This window comes from Malania oleifera, chromosome 11 (genome assembly GCF_029873635.1).
Source record: "Malania oleifera isolate guangnan ecotype guangnan chromosome 11, ASM2987363v1, whole genome shotgun sequence".
Lineage (NCBI taxonomy): Eukaryota > Viridiplantae > Streptophyta > Magnoliopsida > Santalales > Ximeniaceae > Malania > Malania oleifera.
This window is the reverse complement of record NC_080427.1, coordinates 36,188,704-36,210,328: the sequence shown is the minus strand read 5'-3', so window position 1 is coordinate 36,210,328 and position 21,625 is coordinate 36,188,704. Positions and strand designations below refer to the sequence as shown.

The following is a 21,625-nucleotide window of genomic DNA, read 5'->3' as shown; positions in this document are numbered from 1 at the left end:
ACAAATTTTTTTGTGCTGAGAGAAACACTCGAATCTGTAGATTGAGGAAAACAAATTGCAGACCCATCTTGTGGCTGAAAGTGGTCTTGATCCACCAAATTCTTACTCAGGATCTCTCCTCCAGATGAACGAAGCCTCCTTCCCAATCTTTTCCAGACATGTTTTCAATATGCACCGACTCGAGAAGATGCTCCTCTTTACCTTCAATCAGATCCATAGAAAGAGTGAAGAAAGGATCTCGTGGGGGGGGGGGGGGGGGGGGATGGCGAGAGAGAGAGAGAGAGAGAGTAGCTAATTCGTGGAGGCACTTGAATTATCTGATAACGGAGTAATTAGTCATAGGCAGTATCAAATATGTCCAGGGTTATTCAAACTTTATTCCTTATCTTTGTACTTATGACCAACATTCTTTTCCTTTCTTTTCCTTCCAACTAAAAAGTTGTCGTAAACAGTTTTGAGCAACTATTTCTCATTAAGTTTGAACTTTACAACTGAGATCGACATGTTGGCTTTCTCTTATGATTGAAATCTAAAATATAGATTCTCACATTAAAATACTCTCTCCATCGACATTTTAAAAATAAATTATATATGCTACAGTAGAATTTTGAGATATTTTAATGCGTAGCAAAGTAAGCTGGATCCTTGCATGGATTTCATAGGAATCTAGATGATTATTGTTGTGAAGTTTGAGTGGGAGGTGAAAAGAAGAAAAGAAGAGAAGAATAGGAGAAAGAAGAAGGAAAGAGAAAGAAAGAGGCCACAGTTTCTTGGAGAATTACGTTCAGCTCCAGGTTTGCTCTTTTGTATGTTACTGGTCAAAAATATTGAAAGACAAAAAATCCCCCTACTTGCACCACATAATTACTAAAAGAGCCTACTAATTCCAACCCTCGCCCTCAAGCTGGAGGTGTATAAATATCCCCTGACCCCAACTTGTTACAACCACTAGACAAGGAAGGCTTAAATAAAGCCTTTGTGAAAACATCATCTCCATGCAGGAAGGCATTTTTCCATATCCAATTGGTTTGTCGGCCAATAAAAAAATAAGCTACTGATGAGATCAATACATGAACAAAATTTAGTCTAGCAATAGGAGAGAAGGTCTCAAAGTAATCAATACGATTAGTTTGAGTGTACCACTTGGCAACTAATTGAGCCTTAAGCCATTCAATAGAGCTGTCAATAAGAATTTTACGGTGTAGACCCAATGACACCTAACCAACTCCTTACTAGGAGGAAGATCCAACAAATCCCATGTCCTCCGAGTAGTCAAGGCACCCATTTGAACATCCATCGTATGATCCCACCCAGGGTTAGCGAGTGCTTCAACATACAAAGAAGTGATAGACACATAGGTCATTAAGAAGAAAAAAGAGTGCATAGGACTAGGAAGGCATTGAATTGTAGCAAAATGAGATAGGATAAGGAATTAATGACTGTTGAGTACATGTTCGAGTATCTCTCTGTTGTGCAATTGGCAAATCCAAACCATAGTCAGATGAATTGTCAAATGAATCTCTAGAATTAGAAGTCTAAATAGTGGTGGACAAAAGAGACGACTGCATGGTGGTAGCAATGTTTGTGCCTACTTTCCATCGTTCGTAAACCCTTGATTGTTTGTTGGGGTCAATAACAGATGGATTTATAGTAGGATTAGAAGTTTATTTTTCTAGAGAGAAGGATAGGGATTGGAGGATCAATGCAATGCATTTTGGGGGGGGGGGGGGGGGGAGGTCGCTAGAAATAATTGATGGACTCAGAATGTATTCATCCAATAAGGACCCAGCACTAGATAAATAAGGTGTCCCTTTAAAAAAGGTAGCATCTACACTATCATATTTTCTACGTGTGGAAGGGTCATAACATGTATATCCTTTTTGAGTTCTTGAGTAGCCAACAAAGACATATTTAACAGCATGAGGAGAGAATTTGTCTTGATCCATATATGAAACATGAACAAAACATGTGCACCCAAAGACACGAGGCGCAACAAAGAACATGGATATTTTTGGATACATGATAGAGAAGGGAATTTGTGCCCCTAGAACATTGGAGAGCATCCTATCAAGCAGAAAACAAGTTGTAAGAAGAGCATTGATCCAAAGGATTTTAGTAACATGCATATGAAGGAGTAGGGATTGTGCTATGCCAAGTAAATGTCTATTTTTATGTTTAGCTACTCCATTTTGCCGAGGGGCATGTACATATGATGTTTGATGAATAATTCCGTTGGCCAAGAAAAAAGTCTGAAGCTTATTTTGAACAAATTCGAGTGGAAAATTTTGAATGCTAATGCCAAACAAGCATTTTACCCTCCTCATAGAACTAAGTAAATACATTAAGAAATTCAGCCCTTTCTTTTAATAGATAGATTTGATTGTCTTAAACAGTGTTTAAAAGGAGAAGGCGTAAGGCGAGGTGTTTTACCCTCCGGGAGGTGAGGCGTAAGCATTTTGAGACTGTATTTTTTAAAATAATTGATAAATAAAAAATTATATATAGTATAAAATTTTCTTTTAATTTTTAAATATTTATATAACAAATTCTTAAAAACATATATTTGCTATGTTTCTTATATAAATGTTGAAAAAACTGTAAATTCAATTATTATTTTATAATTTTACAATATTTAAAATTAAAATAAGAATTATTTTCTATAACATGCCTCAAGATTTTTAGTTATAAAAAAATAATTTATATATTGATTCCAATTTTTAATTCAAAATATCACATCCTTTTCAATTTCTTATATCTATATATACATTTAAAAGATATTTTCTTTTAACTTTGCTTTATATATGTTGGATGGATAAAAAATGAAATAGTAAAAGTAGGCAGTCAACGAAGCTAGCCAAGCTCTCTCAACGAAGCTTGGACGAATCGTTGGAGGCATTCGTCGAGTCATCGGAGAGGGAGAAGAAGCTTCGCTGAGAGAGGAATGGTTGAGAGAGTGCTTCGTCGATAGAGGAAGACTGGAGGCTTCGAAGAGAGAGCAGAGGCTTCGTCAAGAGAGTAGAGGAGAAGAAGCTTTGCGGGAGAGAGAGGGAGGATAGGGTTTCAGGTGCATTCTGGGTTCTGGCTTTTTAAATATATGCTTTAAACCAAGAATTCGAAAAGGTGTATGCCTTGCATCTGAGGTGTCAAAGGGCAAGTTTTTTTGCCTGATGCGTAAGCCTTCTCACCTAAGGTGTATGCCTTTGTGGACTAACGCTTTTTCACTTACGCCTTTGTGCATTTTAGGCCAAAATCGCCTCAAGGTGCACCTCAATTATGCCTTTCAAATCACTGGTCTTGAATGAAAGCGGTTCTTTTCCGTCGAACCCTAAGCTTGATTCTCATCTTGTTGATAATTTAAATTCTCTTTCTTTCGATGTTGCAGGGTGGTGGTGGAAGGGGGGAATATTTTTGAAAAAAAAAAAAAAATGCTTCTTTGGGGTGGTCCTTCTTCCTCTAAGAAGTAGTACTATTATTCTTCCCCTTACCACTTAGACTACTTTTGTTTATAATGATTTCTACCAAAGGGAGGTTCATTGTAGGGGAGAGGGTCGTGGGCTTAGTTGCGAGGAAGGTGAGAGAGACTTACAAGACTCTTGGAAGCTCATGGAATATTTGAGCCTATAATTAGTTGATCCCTTAGGCAAGGAGGTGCGGTTGGGTATGTGTCTTGGAACATACAAGATGGAAAAGAAAGTTTAGAAAGAATTTAAAAATCTGATTTCTTCTATTAATTAGGAGGAAGTAAGGGGCTTGGCAAGGGTGGCAATGAAGTTAAATTATGAAGATTATCAATTGAAATGTAAGAAATTTAGTGGGGGGAGTTTGGAAAAGGAGTATTATGAAGGAAATGTTATCTAGGAGTCCATGGACACTGTGTCAATTTAGAAAAGTAAACTAAAGATGATTGATTGAGAGATCATTAGGAGTTTTTGGGGTGGTCAGTGAGGAGTGGGATGCCTTACAATCTTGTGGTGCTTCAAGGGGAATTCTTACCATGTGGGACTCTCAGTCTATTTCTAAAGTGGACAGCTTAGAGGGTTTCTTTTCCCTCTCGGTTCTTGTGAAATGAAAGAGAGGGGTCAATGGTGGGTTTCCTCATGTGTATGGTCCATGTAGGCCTACTTTCATGCTCTTGAGATGAGATTTATTTTGTTTTTGGGTTTTGTTCCCCTAGGGGGGTAGTGGTCAAGGATTTTAACATGGCGAGATTCTTAGTGGAAAGGAAAAAAATTGGGGGGGGGGGGGGGGGGGGGTTAGGGCTAGCATGCAATGTTTTGACTTGTTGATCAAGGAGTGTAGTCTTTGAGATTTTTCTTCGAGCAATGTTACCTATACCTGGTTTGTTGGGGGGTGGGGGAGTTAGTTGCCTTTGAGCAATGCTTACCAATACCCTTTTTTTTTTTTGGGGGGGGGGGGTGGGGTCCTATTTTGGACTGATTGGGAATGTGAACATGTGCGGACTAGGATGGCTATCCAAAAATGTGTTTGTTGTCCTTTGTCTTGCACTTTATAGGTTCACGGAGTCGCCGCTGACCTTTTTTTTATCTAGGTGTGGTTAAGTTCACCTACTTATTATCAATTAATTGATCTCTAGTTATTCCAAGGATTGAAGGAATCGATTAGTCCACAGTCTACACACCAGAGCCATGTTCGAGAGTTCAGTTATGTGAGGGGAAGGTACTAGCACCTCCCTACATACCCATTCTTTCGAATGATTTCATGATAAATTTGGCATGTTCAAACGTTAAATCAAAAGTGGTTTTTGATTCTTAGTGAATTAGGTTACCTTTCCTTTAGGCATTGTTTCACCTTACATGCATTGGGTACCTCATCAGAGTTGTAATGCTTCTCTCATCTCAAAAACCACACGAAGAACAATAACATGCCACTTTGGGGATCCTTTGTCGGATTCATTAATTAAACTTTATGATTTTGATAAAAATTACTCCATTTCAAGTCTCTAATTGAATTATGAATCATGTTCTATTATGATCGATCTCTGAACATACTAAGTGCACAATTGCATCTTCTCTTGAAGATGCATATAAATACATCCTTGCTTTATGTAGAACAACATAGTCTCAAGGTTAAAGAGAATTTCTTAGTAGAATTATTTACCATGCCTTTAAATATTGTTTCATCTTCCAGCCATCGAGTATCCCGTTAGAGTTGTAAAGCTTCCCTTACCTCAAGAACTGCAACAATAACATGCCACTTTGGGGATCCATCGTTGTATTATTTAATTATGATGCTCTTCAATTTTCCATTCATCCAAACCATTCAAAATTCAAATCAAGATTCCAAAAAATCATTTCACTAAAGATTCAATCACATCACATGCATAACAACATCACATATCATTGAGGCAATTTATACACAATTTCAATCTAGCATGAACATATTTAATTATATCAAATAGGAGTGCTTTTCCTTGTGATTTAACACCCTTCAAGCGCAATTTTAACATCTCATACTCTCAAATGGAGAGTTTCATGCAAAACAAAACACCGGGTTGCCCTCAAAGTTTGTCGTTTCTTGTGTTTTGCCCTTCATACTCAAATTAAGACACAAACAAGGTCCAAACCATGGTTTTAAATCGTGGTCGTGGGTAATGTTGCAGTTGTCGCAGGACACGGGAGATGTGAATTTTACGTAATGGGGAGTGGTCATAGTGAATTATTTTCATGCATGCACAACCATGTCAAAACTGAAGAATAAGCATGGAATCTTTTAAAACATGATTTTTAATGAATTTTGACCACTTTTATTGAACCCAAAAAAAAAAAACACTTTTTAATATGCAACATGATTTATATACTAATTTTAGTGCGATGTTTACAAGGGAAGTCATTTTTTTAAAAAATAATTTCCACTGCTTTAATGATTAAAAAATTTATAAATGTAATTGAAAATGAAAACCAATTAATTAGGGACATAAAATGAGTCAATATATGATTATACATACACAATAAATTCATTAGTATCAGTATATGAAAGTCACATTTAATAGTTCCATATAAATTTATTATTTTTAATTTTAAAATTTTACTATTCAAATCGACAATAAGTCAATAATGAAGCAAGCATAAAAATTTGGGACATTTGGGGTTAGGCATTTTAGGCCCATTAAGCAACTTAAGACTAACTAGATAGTAGTTTCATTGTATTTAATACTTAACAATTTATATTTAATAGTTACATATTCTTTTATATTTTCTAAAAATTTTAATTTTTAAATTCTAACATTCAAAATATCAATAAAAAAATATAGCAATTTAGACTCATTAAGCAAATTAGTTAGTTAAGCAATAAGTGTAGCAAATTAGCAATTAAAAGTATGAGTAACTAAGTACGCGTAGTTAGTGGAAATAGTAAGTTATGAACATTGCATATGCTTAAGCTATAAGTAGCAAATTAACTAATTAAGCACTTAAGCTATAAGCATTGTTTGAGCTTAAGTCATAAGTAGCAAATTAACTAGCTAAGCTAATAAGTAACTTTTTTTAGCACAAAAAAAATAAAAAATAAAAAAAGTGGGTTAGAAATAAATTGTACACGCTGGCAGTGGGCAAACCCACAAATAGGAACTCAGGACTCAGGAACACACGAGCACAAAGCGTCCTCCATTCCCAAACCCTCTTCAAACAAAGCCTCAAATCCTCTTTGGATCCACCCAAATCCCAAGTTTCTAGTTTGATTTCTTGCTCAAATCTACCCAAATCACTTCCAAACAGCAACAAATTTCTTCCCAAATGGATAAAATTTCAAAGGGAAGGGGATGCAGTAGATCACCTCCATATGGCGATATCAAGCTCAAATTTCTGTTTTGGTAGCCATAGATCACTGGATCTAAGCCGGATGACCTTGGGGAGAGGGAGAATTGCAGCAAAACTCAGAAAAATCAGGAACAAATGAGGTATTTTTCAGTATATAGGGCTGTCAGTGGGGGACAATAGTGTAACTGGGTGTAACGGCCATTACGGCCGTGATTTTTTTCCTCACCACTATAGCGGTCTGTATCAGTATTGGGGCCTGGAAATTCCATTACATAACAGCTGTTATGCTACGTAACGATCGTTATTTAAAATCATGGTCCAAACACTTCAAAAAATTAAAAACCACACTGAAAATTACTCTAGAAATTTTTGGTATTTTATGGGATTTTTCTGCAATTTTCTGATTTTTTAGCAATTTATAAAGGCCAAATTTGAGAGAAAATATAAGCTAATTCAATAAAATATCTAATAAAGGACAAAAGAAAACCCTAAAAAAGTCCTAAATCTTAGGAATGGGTCCCCTAAAAATTTAATCCAGCAAATTGTGTAAAAACCTTAAAGAAAACCAAATTTTGAATTAAAGAAAGTCAAATAAAATAAAATAAAAAATAAATAGTAATTAAATAATATAAATTAATAAATGGGCTTTAAAATAAAAAAAGAACTTTTTTCTGGTTATTTTCTTTTTTAGATTTTTTTCAATTAAAAAACCATTTTTATTTATTTTTTAAACTTAAAACAGATTTATTAAATTAAAGAAATAATTAATTTTAAAATAGAGGCAGACCAGTCTACTGGTCTGCACAGACCGGTCGACCGGTTGAATGTGAACCAGTTTGAGTGACTGCACGTGCGCTTAGCATATGCATAGGCAGGATATGGCGACTGTTTCGGAGAGATGTTGAAACCCTAAAACCTTCAATCTCTCATTTTGGCCTCCTTCGACATTGGAATCATGTCAGAACATCGCCGTTCAAACTCTCTTTCTTTGGCAACCAATCCCCAAGAAAAAATAGAGCTCCAAACTAGCAAAAAAACCTACTGTTCATACTACAGCTGGCCATCAATGGCTGTAATGGTGGCTGCATGGTTCTAAGCTTTCCAAAGCCCTTTCGACCTAGTTTTCTACCTGTTTTGAACCTCTGAACCTCAATTTGCATTTTTTTTTTACCCTTTTAACACTCCATGCTCATAAAAAAATGAGTTTTTGAAGCATCTTTCTTTCTCTCTCTCTAGCCGCCACCCTCCTCCATCCATCTCCCTTTTAATCGATCAAGATGCCTTTTCTCAATGTGATCATGACTTTACAGCAGGTAAACAGCAAGTGTATGCAAATAAAAATCTGACCTTTTATGATTACAAGAGCAAAGTCCAAGTTTTGAAGAACCCTTACCCTTATGCGCATGTTACAACAACAAACTCCAGCCATTAAATCATTCTCAAGCATTCAATATGCAGGATTTTCTTAGGAAACAAAGAGAATAGACATACCTTTATTTTTTGGTGCCTTGATCCTTTGGGAGTTGAGTAGTACGAGCATTGGCCTTTGGCTTTTGTTGAATGTAGCCTCCTTCTCTTTCTCTTCTCCTTGTTCTCTCTCCAATAGATTGTACGTACGCTCCCTCTCTCCGTGCCTCTCTCCCGCGTGATATGAAGGTCTTTTTATAGAGCAAGGGTTAGGTTTTCTTAAGCTTAATTCCTTTCTTTCCAAAAATGCCCCTGAAGTCATGAATGACTTCCTCGCTCATTTAAAGGGTATTTGGGCCTTCTTTTTGCCTTACCCTTGATCAAAATATTCAACTAAAAGGAGGTTAACCTGCTATTCTTAATTAAATGGACCTCAAAACATGAAATTAAGGTTTGATGGTACTCTGACCGCATGATTTGCACACTGAAAATGTAGGGAGAGAGAGCTAGGCTCTAACTTTCAACTCTTGGGTTCGAATTTTCCCCTTGATTGCTCATTTAAGTCCAAATTACCCAAATATTGGCTAAATTGGCCCTGGAGAAATAGACTGTTAACAAGGAGGACGAATTCTATAATCTCTCCCAAACTATTCTTCCGAGACCTACATATGATCACTTTCCAATTCTGCTAGAATTTTGTTGGGTAGCTTGGGGTCCCACTTCTTTTAGGCTTGAGAATGTGAGGTTGGATCATGCTTCATTTAGTGAGAAGCACTTGGGGAGAAGATATAGGGAGGGGTTGGGAAGGTTTTAGGTTTACGAGGAAGTTGAAACATCTTATTGAAAAGCTAAAATTTTGGAATAATGAGGTATTTGGTGATGTTAGAGTTAGAAAATCCACAATCCTAGGTAAGTTGGAATTGTTGGATAAAAAGGAAAGAGACAAATCTCTCGAAGAATGAGGAGGCTAGAAGGATCTCCTTAAAGAATGAGCTGGAAGAGGTGATTTTGAAGGAATTGAGAAGTTTGAGGCAAAAATCTAAATTCAAATAGGTCAGGGAAGGTGATTGTAATATTGGTTTCTTCCATAGGCTTGCTAATGGAAATATGAGGAAAAAATTGATTAATGAGCTATAGGCAGGGGGGAGGGACTATCATCAATGATCCTAATTGGATTGCTTTTATAATCTATAATTTTTATGAAAATCTATATTCTGAGGAGGAGGCTTGAGGCCGATGGTTGAGGGTTTAGAGTGGAATCCCATTTCTAGAGATTAGATGCTTTGGTTAGAGAGACTATTTGAGGAGGAGGTAAGAGGGGTATTTTGGGATGGATAGGGATAAGGCTCTGAGTTCAAATAGTTTTAATGTCTTTCTTTCAAGATTGTTGGGATATTATTAAGGATGACTTGTTTAAACTTTTTTCTGAATTTTACAGGAAAGGAAGGTTGAGTAAAAGCATTAATTCTACTTCTATTACCTTCGTGCCTAAGAAATCTACATATATTAAGGTGGAGGACTTCAGACCTATTAGTCTAGTCTCGTGTGTTTATAAAATTGTCAAAGTTCTAGCTAATACGTTGAATGCCGTGCTGGATAAGACTATTTCTATGGCTCAAAGCGCCTCTGTGTTGAGGGAGGAGGGGGGAGACAAATTGTGGATGCTATGTTGGTGGCTAATGAGGTTGTCGGGGATATTTGGAGGAGGAAGAAGAGGGGTTCTATTTCTAAATTGGATTTTGAGAAAGCCTATGATGGAATTAGTTGGAGTTTTCTGGATAAAATTTTTCCAAGAAAAGGTTTTGGTGAGTGTTGGCGTAGGTGGATAGGGGGTTGTTTGTCTAATGTGTGGATCTCATTGTAGTGAATAGGGAACCTAAATCCTAGTTTGGGACTTTGAAAGGCATTAGACAGGGGGATCCTCTTTCCCTTTGTTCGTTGTATTAGCTGATGTGTTGAGTGCTGACGTTGATTGAATAGAATGGTGGATAAGGGGATGGTGAGAGGGTTGAAGTGGGGAGAGGGAGTTGTGGTCTCTCATCTTTAGTTTGAAAATGATACCAGTTTCTTTTTAAAAGGTCACAAGTCTTATTTTAATTGTGTTTTATCCTCAAAAATTTTTGAAAGATTTTCGGGGCTTAAAATAAATATGGGAAAAATTGGATTAGTGAATATTAATGTGCCTGTTGATCGAGTTAGGGAGCGAACTTCTATTGTGGGGTGTGGTATATTAGAGTGGCCTCCTAGTTATCTGGGATTCTGTTGGAGGGCAATCCTAGATGTGCAGATTTTTGGAACCCAATAGTGGAGAGAGTTGCTAAGAGGCTTGACGGTTGGAATGGGGCTCTTTCTTCCTTAGGGACTAGAATCACTCTCATCCAAGCCTTTTTATCTAGTATCCCATTATATTGTTTGTTTGTTTTTAGAATGCCAATGGGGATTGCTAAGAAGATTAAGAAAATCATGAGGGACTTCTTGTGGTCTGGGGTCGAGGGTTTTAGATATCATTTAGTTAGATGGGATGAGATTCATAGGTCTAAATTGGAGGGAGGGTTGGATCTTGGAAATTTGGTGTCTAAAAGCATCGCCCTTTTAGCTAAGTGGTAATGTCGTTTTCCCCTAGAAGATCGCTCCCTTTGGCATAGTGTGATTAGAAGCAAGTATGGGATGTGTGAGAATGAGTGATGCTCAACAAAGAGCCCTTGGAGATCTATTTCTCAAATTTATCCTTTTTTTACGGCTTACATTAAATTCCTGGTGGGGATGGGTTCTCAGATTCGATTTTTGAAAGATCTGAGGTTGAGTCTGATAGCCCTTTGGTTTCTTGGAATTTTCATTTTAGAAGACCTCTTAACAATAAAGAACTGTTGAAACTTTCATCCTTGTTATTCGTTATTGAACAACTGTTGTCTTTCTTCAACTAGGGATACGTAGTCTTGGGCTTTGGATTATTCAGGAATATCTTCTTGTATCTTTTTTTGAGCTTTTGACCTTTTCTAATTCTTGTTTTCCCCTATATTCATCTATTTGGAAGGCAAAAGCTCCCCCAAAAATTAAGGCTTTCATATGGCTTATTGTGCTTAATAAAATCAACAACTAATAACCTTTTGTAGGTGTGGAAATCCCGATTGTCTTAGAATGATTTAGGGGATATTTATGTAGAGAATTGTCTATTATTAAGAGAGATTATTTTAGGAGATTGTTTCCATCTTTAGCATACCCGATTGTATTATAAGTATAATGTGTCGGCTTATACAAATTATTCATTTTCAAGAAATACAGAAAACCTATTCTGATTTCATGGTATCAGAGCAGGGGTTTCTATAATCCTAATTAACGATAGCAGAAGGAGCTGTCAACAGCAGAGGGTCAAGCACCTCTGAAGCTCTCGACGGCCAGACTGAAACCACCTCCACCTTGAATTCGAATGGGCGAGAGGAGAACTGTCGCAAAATGATGTTGAAGGAGCTGATTCTGATCAGAAACAATGGGCCCGAAATGTCTGCCCTCATTTCAAGAGTAACTTCTGCTGGGACAAGCCAAAAAATGCAGAAAGGAAGACCTTGGTGTGAACACTGCCGCAAGCTGAGCCACTCAAAAGATAATTGCTCGGAAATACATGGGAAGCTCTCCCTGTAGAGACCATCAAAACCACCCCTAATATCCTACAATAAGTGCACACCACTACTGGGAATGGACAACACAGCAGCAATGCGAAATCAGGCAGCACAGACAAGCACAGAGCAGAACTTATGAACTTCAAGAGGGCTTGCTCAGACTATGGAACATAAGTTATAACTTACAATATCCTACAAGAAATTACTTGACCATGCGGAAGTGGGCAGTCCATAGCAAGCACTGCAGGCACTTGATAAACAATCCGGCAGCACAGCAGCTGCAGGTGTGATGGCTGGCCGCAGCTGGAACTGTTGGCTAGTGTAGGAAATAAAGTCTTTGAACACCAATAAAAAATACCTGCAACTGATATAAGATCCCAGCAATCAATCACAAACATGCAACATCATCATGCCACAACCAACCAGCAAATAGCAACACAGCAACAGCAGATACCAGAAAGAGTGTCGCACAGCAACAGCAGATACCAGAAACAGAGTGCAACTTCACATCAGAAAATCACCATGAACTGCATAGTGAAACCAAGATAAAAAATGACCTTAAATGACTCAAACAAACTAGAAAATCAGATATGAGAGCTGATTAGGGGAAGATAAGAAAGAAAATGAAAAACAGTGTGTCAAGAAAAAAAAAAAAGAAAAATCAGATATGGAGAAGATTAATGCTCTGATACCATGTTGTAAAGTTTGGAGAGGGAGGCAAGAAGAAGAAAAGAAGAAGAAAGAAAGAGAAAGAAGGAGGCAGCAGTTTCCTGGAGAGTTACTTTCAGCTGCAGGTCTGCCCTTTTATATATTAATCATAAAAAATATTGAAAGACAAAATACCCCTAATTTCACCACAAAATTACTAAAAACGCCTATCTCTTCTAACAATTATAATAATAATGAAATGACTGATGACCAATACACTTGATTGTTGGTTTTCCTCATCAAACCCAGAATTAGGGTAGAATTTTCTTGGTCATTGGTTTCTCATGGGTCCTTCTCTTGATTTAAAACCCTCCTATGCACACTTGTGAGATTTATAGTTTTATAGTGTTTCAGTCTTTGTTTTCTTCTTCTTTTCATGCACCAACTCTTCATAAACATCTATCCATGAATTGTCCTATTGCTTTTCTGTTGCTCATGTTTTTGTATGAGCATATTAAATTATTTTCAGGTTGAGCCTTTTAGTGTTCAGCTATTCATCTTCAAATCACTTCATTTAGTTGATGGGATATTCATTTCTTTTCCATATCATTTTTTTCCTTTCTTTTTGGATAGCTAAATAAAATTCAATACAGAAAGAATTTACAAGTAGGGAGAATAAGATATTCCTGATAATAGTCTGGGACAAACATAAATAACAAATCAAGCACAACCAAAAGGAAGGAACATTAAACCACTAAGTTCCTCCAATACCTTTGTAAATCCGGAAATAACTGGCTCCCCTAAAAATACCAAACCCGAGACACCATAAAGAATCCATATACTGGATATTTTCCCACACTAGTGTCCAGTTTAACTACTTCCCAGAAAGCATCTGTTCGTTATGCTCTCTCCATAGACCCCATAAGACTTAGATTCCACACTTCCGCAAAGTTGCTTTATCCTTCCCAATTCCAAAACCTCTGAAGGAGATGGCTAACAAATCTAACACTGAAGAAGGACAAACCCAACTCTCTTCCATTATACCAAACAGTTTTTTCCACCAAGAAAAATCACAATGCAAAAGAAGATGGGACGCTGTCTCAGAATTCCTATAACAGAGCACGTAAACATATAGACTGAGCCTTCAAAGGTCTCCTAATCTGCAGCAAGTTATTGTCATTAATTTTGTTAAGTACAACCAACCATGTAAAAGCTTTGATTTTTTTGGGAACTTTGACCTTCCAAATAATAGGATGGAGAGGAAAAGAAGAGTTGGAGTAGGTCAAGAAATCGAAGAATAATTTGCAAGTAAACACCCCTGACTGATCCAAAGACCAAGAACAAACATTGCTACCCAAAGACAGATTGCCATCATTCAGTAAGGATAAGAAGGATAACAGCCTCACCATTTCCCTATTGTTTTAGAGGTCTCCTTAAGTCGAGATTCCAAGAAACCAAACTACTCAAATTGCCAACAAAGAAAGAAATAACTATATTTGGATTAGAGAAAAATCTAAAAACCAGGGGAAAGGAACTGGGAAAAGAAGCATTCCCAAGCCATGGGTCTTTCCTAAATGAATCCAGAAACCCCTCCCTACCTCAAATTTAGTGTGAGGAGTGAATAAAGAATAAATCTGAGAAAAGGCCTCCATGGTCTCCCTAATGAACATCTCAAACTAGCATTTACATCCCACCCATTCTCATCCAACCCAAACTTACTTCGATTAACTCTATGCAACAGGGAAGCATCTTCTAAGAGGAAATCCCATAGCCATTTAGCTAAAAGTTCGGTGTTCTTAGACACCAAAGTACCAAGAGCCTGCCCCCTCTCCTTTTCAGACCTACAAACCTTTGCCCAGCTCCCTAAATGGTCCCTACTACTCCTCACACCAGATCACAAGAGATCTCTCATGATTCTCTCAAGCTTACTAGCAATCCCCGCTGCAATTTTGAAGACAGACAAGAAATACTGTGGAATGCTAGAAAGACAGGCCTGAATAAGCGTTATTCTACCTCCAAGAGAGAAAAAGGCCCTCTCCCAACCATCTAATCTCTTCGTCACCCTTTCCACTACCAGATTCCAAAAATCTGAAGCTCTAAGGTTCTTTTCCGTATTTATTTATTTTTATCTTTTATTTTTTTAGCAATGGTGGAGGTTCATCTTTAGCACAAATGGTCCTGTTTAGAACTGATAACTTAATCTGTGCATCAAGCCAGTTCTATGAAGTAGTAGTTGAGAGGGCAGTGCATAAAATCCTATTCTCTTTTTCCTTTTCTTAAAAAAAGAAGGGGAAAAAAAAAAGAGAAAAACTTCGTAGGTGTACATTCGTATTGAACGAACAAGATCCCAATTTTCTGTAAAACTAAATAAAATAAATAGTAAAGAAGTGCATAACAAAGTTTATGCATATTGGATTAACCGAATACAGATCCAGTGTGCAATATATATATATATATATATATATATATTTTGACATTGTATATTATGTAAGAACCGAACACTGCTGTTATCTTAGCAGCAATACTTCATTTATATGCAAAAAATATTTGGTTATCTGTTCAAATATAATATTTATGTCGACGGTTAGCTCACTCTACTTCCATTGAATTTTCCACCTGTGGCAGGGCATTTTTTTAACATTGTATATTATATAAGCACCAAACACTGCTGTATCTTAGCAGCCATACTTCATTTATATGCAAAAAATATTTTGTTATCTGTTGAAATATAATATTTATGTTGACAGTTAGCTCACTCTACTTCTATTGAATTTTCCACCTGTGGCAGGGCATTGTTTACTTCCTTTTAGCGCTTGGGCTTGAATTTTTGCCACCTCAAAAATTAACTCCAGTCATGGTCAAGGAGTGTTGGAGGAGCATAAAAAATCTCTTATGTGGAAGTTCTAATAGTTATTTAGAACCCCTTCTAGCATCAGAAACTCCTGCTCTTAATGTTGATGAAGACATAGACGTACAAACTGAAAGAAACAGGGTACTTTCAGGCTCGTCTAATAATGGCATTATTTATTTGCATAATCTTCGGAAGGTACTTCTCTTTTCTGGCTTGCAAGTGTCCTATTATTATTTTCTTGGTTATGACACTTCGGCCATATCCTTTTGGGTTATAGTAATATTTGTCACCAATTTCAGGTTTATCCAGGTCGGATGCATCAAGGTGCTAAAGTTGCTGTTCACTCATTAACATTTTCAGTTCAGGAAGGAGAATGTTTTGGCTTTCTAGGAACAAATGGAGCAGGAAAGACTACAACTCTGTCGATGCTTTCCGGTATACGTCCATGCTACCATAAATGATACATGAGATAGGATTGTCTTAATTTTGTAACTATGTGCACAATTAGCATATCAAAGACAGGAATCATTTCATAATACCACTATTATGTACTCTTTTTTTTGTGATATTGTGAGTGACTATTCTTTTCCATTTCTGCTTCTTGCTGCTGCCGGATACTATTTCTGAGATGTTTTGGATTCATTTACTTATGGGGAGTTTCTTTCTGAACCAAAAAAATATGATTTCATTTACCAAAACATATGAAACTAGGGTTAGAGAAAGTTGCATAGGAGTGAAAGAGGGGAATGGAATATCTATAGAGTAGAATGCTTCCTAACCAGCCAATCTATTTAACATATATATCTCTGATAACAAAAAAAACCTGAACACATAAAAGTCCCACCTGATACCAAAATAACGCTCCCCCTTGAGCTGGGGAGCGTAAATATCACCCAACCTCAGCTTGGTAGAGGCTGTGGAGAAGCCAGGTCTACAAATGGCCTAGTGAACAAACTCATGGTTGGCTCCTGGTCTTCAAAAACAACATTTATTACTAAATGACAGTTCACTTCTCTGTGCATAGTCCCCTAATGAAAACAAGATTACTGGGGATGTAGCTGGCAGCTTGAATATCACAAAACACTTCATCTTCTTTATTACTTGAAATCCCATCACTGACATAATCTTCAACCAAATTAACTGACTGTGAGAGCCATAGTCAGTGTATAGTTTCAGGACTGGATATGGCCATTGTACTTTGTTTTACTACACCACCAGGTAACAAGTTTACCTCCCTTAGACGTACAACACCCAGTAGTAAGCCTTCGATCTTCTACTAAACTAGCACAATAGACATCAGAGTACCTCACAATATCAGAGCCCCTATTATACATGTACAACTCCCTTTCCTACAAATGCTTTTGAGATACTGAAGGATCCTACACGTATCCCAATGTGTTGTAAAGTTTGAGATGGATCAAAGAAGAAGAAAGCAAGTAAAAGAAGAGGCGGCCATTTCTTGGAGCCCTATGTATGACTCCAAGTTTGCCCTTTTATATATTAATAATACAAAAAAAAAAAAAAAAGACTTATGGACAAAAAAACCCCACTGACACAGCCTAATTACTAAAATAACAGTCTCATCTAACACTCCCTCTCAAGCTGGAGGTGTATATCACATAACCCTCGCCTATTACAACTATTAGAAAAGGCGGGCTTGAATAAAGGCTTTTTGAAAACATCACCTAACTGATCACAGAGGGAGTCCTCATGACCCTTTTCAACACAGCATCCCTCACAAAAATGATAGCCAACTTCAATGTCCTTCATTCGCTCATGAAATACTAGATTGCAAGCAATATAAGCGGCAGCTTGATTATCAGATAGCTTATCTATTTTCTTCGTTACCAAGAACCCCATCTTTGACATAAGAGATTTCAGCCACATAAGCTCACCCATAGTATGAGCCATAGCTCATTATTATGCTTCAATAGACCTTGCCACATTAGTTTATTTCTTGATGTTTATATGTATGCTCAAAAAAAGATTTGCAAGAAGATCCCTTGAAGAATCAAGGATCCACAACCGATAGTCCATCCTAAAAGGGACAACTAACCTCCAATAAACATAATAAGGATGTAAGCTTGAACACCTTATAATGAAGAGATGTACGAAAATGAAAATTCCTAGAGAAACCATCCCCAATCAAAGAAAAGGATGGGTTCATTGTGCAAAGAGGACAGCCTATACAAACAAGTAAAGAAGGTGCAAAATGAAGAATCACTCATCTGAATGCGTTCCCAAATCTGAATGTGGAAGGGGTAAAAAGAGAATATATGTGCAAATACACGTCCAATGGCTCTTTAGAGAAATCTTAGCTCCATATTAGAATCCCACCCATTTACCTGCAAGCCAAATTTACTTTTAGAAACTTTGTGCCAAAGGGAGGACCCCTCTAAAGGAAATAATAGAGCCATTTATCCATTAAAGAAAATGTTTTTAGACACCAACCTATGAACCAAACCCCACTCCTTTTTAGACCTAAAAACTAACTCCCAACTCACCAAATGATCCCTTTTCCCCCCCATCCTAGACCATAATAAATAGTTGATGACTCTCCCAATATTTCTAACAACCCTTAATGTAATTCTAAAGATATACACAAAAAATAGAGAGGAATACTTGAAAGAAAAGCCTCAATGAGGTTAATATGTCCCAACTGGATATCAAGAGCATTATGAGATCAAAAATCATTAATTACAATGCCAAATTGATTAATGATTCTTTATTTCATTATAGAATTGGTCGAACATCAAGAAAACCCTACCTAGATTTGGAGAAATATAACCAAGTATCCTTAATAAAAATCCAAAGCAATGATAACTATATGAGTTCTTCACTCAATATGGGCCTATCAAAGCTTGATATGCATTGTTTGTCCACAACGTAACAACTTAAGCTTTTAGGCGATGTGAGGTCTAACATGCTATCAAAGCTATGATTACTAGGATGTCCTAGGCTCATCTTGTTGCTTGCATTTTTTGTGTGGTTGTTAAAAATTATCTTATTGCTTGCAATGGGCGTTATTTATCATTTTTCTTCATGTGCAATTAGCTACATGTATGATGGAGTGTTAAAGTTTTGATCACCCCAATCTAACACTTAACTTACTATTAGGATCTATTCGTGTATGAATAGGTTTGGATCCCAATAGCCCAGTCTCATCTAGAAGATCAAGAATATACTTCGTCTCAAACAAAAGGGTTCCCAACACACACAAACTTATAATATATGTCAAGTACAATACCAATGACCATAATGCCCATACTAACTCATACTTACTAACATAACTCTTAACACATACTACAATAACAACAACAACAACAACAAGCCTTCCTTTTTCGCCATTTCACCTGATCAATAGTGTTTTCCTGTATTAGATTAAGGCCTATTAAATCTTTCCTCATTGCCTCATTCCAAGTTATTTTAGGCCTAGCCCTACACCTTTTCATGCCAAACACAATAACTAACTCACTTCTCCTTACAAGTGATCTATTAGGGTTGGATTTCAAATGCTCAAACCATCTAAGCCGCCACTCCCTTATCTTCTTTTCAACCAGTGCTATGCCTAAATTATTACATGTATGTTCATTTCTTAATTTATCTTTTAGAGTTAAACCACTCATCCACCTTAACATTCACATTTCAGCAACGTTTATTTTTTTGTACATGTTTTTAATTTGCCCAACATTCTGAACCATAAAGCATAGCTAACCTTATAGCCATCTTATAAAACTTTCCTTTAATTTTAAGAGCATTTTACAATCACACAACACACCTAATGCACTCCTCCATTTTATCAAACCTGTTTTAATTCTATATATTGCATCTTCTTCAATTTCCCCTTCAGCTTGCATAATAGATCCAAATTGATTTTATGAAATCTTCATTTCTAAAATTATTCTATGTTCAATTACCCTTTCTCATAATATCATCATTTGACTCATAGTATTAATTCCACGATAGTTATTACTGTTTTAAATATCGCCTTTTTTTAACAAAGGTACTAATGTACTTTTCCTCCATTCTTCAGAACGTTGGGGGTTTATTTTGGTCAAAGTAGCTTTGGGCAGTCTATTTGCAATATTCAGAGGTTTCTTTATGGGAGTTATTTTTGGTGGGGCTTTAGAGGATAAGTGTTTTCTAGAGGGGGTTATGTGCAAAATAAGAGTTGGCTTCTCTTGGAAACCTTAGGCCTAGTATAAATAGGAGTCTTTCGTCACTTTTCCAGGAGGTTTTTTGGCATTATTTTGGAGAAAATTTCTCTCCAAAGCTCAGCTCCAGACCAGCTAGGTTTGTGAAGATTTAGAGGCTAGGGTTTTGAGGATTCGACCCCTCAGTGCAGCCAGTGCCTATGGGTCCCTCCATCGCTGCTAAAGGCATGCGAGGTTAGCAGAAAGCCAGTGTTACTGTTTTAAAACAGTGCCAACACAGGTACTGATTTGATGATTGAGTTGCTGTTGTGCCTAGAAATTGTCTTATTTGCTGAACTGAAATTCACAGCTCTCACCTCTTTATTATCTTCCAAATTTAGTAGTTACTTGAGTCAAAGAGGGTGCTAAAACACTATTCTAATATCTCAGCCTTTATTTTTAAATTTTTATTGCATTCCTACCCCTATTTGCATTAAATTGATACCAAAGCAAGTTCGATCTTGTGGGTACATGGCTGCAAGGGGTGGAAGAGGACATAGGGGCCAAAGAGGTAGATATGTGACTGATGAGATGTTCGGAGAGGAGCAACTGGAAGTTGAATAGGATGTGGTGGAAGAAGGGATTGATGGTGATGTCCTTTGTGAGGCTTTAATCACTCGAAGGTCATTACTTTCCCCTCCAGCTGGAAGCAACAGTTGGCAACCTAAGAATATCTTCTGAACTTGATGTACAGCTGGTGGAAAGCTTTGCAACTTGATAATTGATAGTGGGAACAGTGAGAATTTGGTTTCTCAAGAGATTGTAGACAAGTTGGGATTGAAAACTGAAGGACATCCACAACCATACCAAACTGCGATTCAACAAAGGAATTGAGGTAATCACCTCTTCAAGATGCCTTGTTAATTTCTCAATTGGTTCCTTTAAAGAATTTGTTTATTTTTTTTATGCGACTCCTCATGGATAAATGTCATATTCTTCTTGGATGGCCTTGGCAATATAACGGAGGCACAATCCATGATGGTATCAAGAAAGAATAGTTATTCATTTTTTTTTTTTTTAAATAATGGTGAGATAAAGGAGAAACTTGTGCTGAAATTGATGAAGGATGATGATGTTAAGAGGCAAGAAAATGGTTGTTCTCTCTTAAATGAAAAGGATCTTGCTCAAGAAAGTGAGGAAAATGCGCTGGATTTCATTCTCTTTCAAAAGAAAGGGAAGCTGCAGTTGGAGTTCCCAAATGATGTCAAGGAAATTATTTATAAGTTCAAAGATGTGATGCCAGATGAGTTACCTAATGGGGAAAGATGGGGATATACAACATCAAATTGATCTTTTACCAGGTTCTACAGCCTAATTTGCCCCACTATTGAATGAGCCTAAAGGAGCATGAAAAGCTTCAAAAGCAAGTTAGGGAACTTTTTACAAAGGGATTTATTCAAGAAATCCTAAGATCAAGGAGGGATTTATTCAAGAAAGCCTAAGATCAAGGAGGCTATGAGTGGCTGGTCATGCGGTTCGAGTTGTCCAATGCACTCTGTACCTTCATGAGGTTTATGAATCAGGTGCTAAGACCTCTTATCGGGAAGTTTGTAGTTTGCTTTTATGATTTTTTGGGGTAAAGCACAGACCAGCAAAGTCATGTTAACCATTTGAGGGCTATCCTACAGCTCTTTGATGCAAAAACAGCTTCATGCAACATGAAGAACTGCAGATATATGGTGGAAGAAGTGCAGATATATGGTGGACAGGTTAGACTTCCTAGGTTTCATTGACTTGGAAAAAGGAATAGAAGTTGATCCATCAAAGATTGAAGCTATGACCTTCTGGCCTACTCCAAGAACAATTACAGAGAAAATAATTTTTCATAGTTTGGCTACATTTTACAAGATATTTATAGGGAATTTCATTGCTATAGCTGCTCATATCACTAAGTGTCTCAGAGGATGAAAGTTCAATTGGACTGTTAAAGCTTGATATACATTGTTGGCCCACAAGCTAACAGCTTAAGCTTTTAGGTAAAGTGGTTATCTAACATGGTATCAGAGCTGGTTACTTGGAGGTCTTGGGTTCTAGTCTTGTTGCCCGCGTTTATTTTGTGGTATTTAAAAAAATATTATATTCCCTATAATGGGTGATATTATCATGTCTTTATCTCTCCACGTGCTGTTGGGC

General features: G+C 37.0%; 1 protein-coding gene across 1 annotated transcript in view; it reads left to right on the top strand.

Moving 5' to 3' along the window:
- LOC131167326 (ABC transporter A family member 1) overlaps positions 1-21,625 on the top strand; it is a 163,840-nt gene that overhangs the window by 110,632 nt on the left and 31,583 nt on the right. Inside the window, exons 30-31 of the mRNA XM_058126095.1 lie at positions 15,237-15,494; positions 15,599-15,734. Of these exons, the coding sequence (XP_057982078.1) occupies positions 15,237-15,494; positions 15,599-15,734 (394 nt within the window). The remainder of the gene's footprint in view (positions 1-15,236; positions 15,495-15,598; positions 15,735-21,625) is intronic.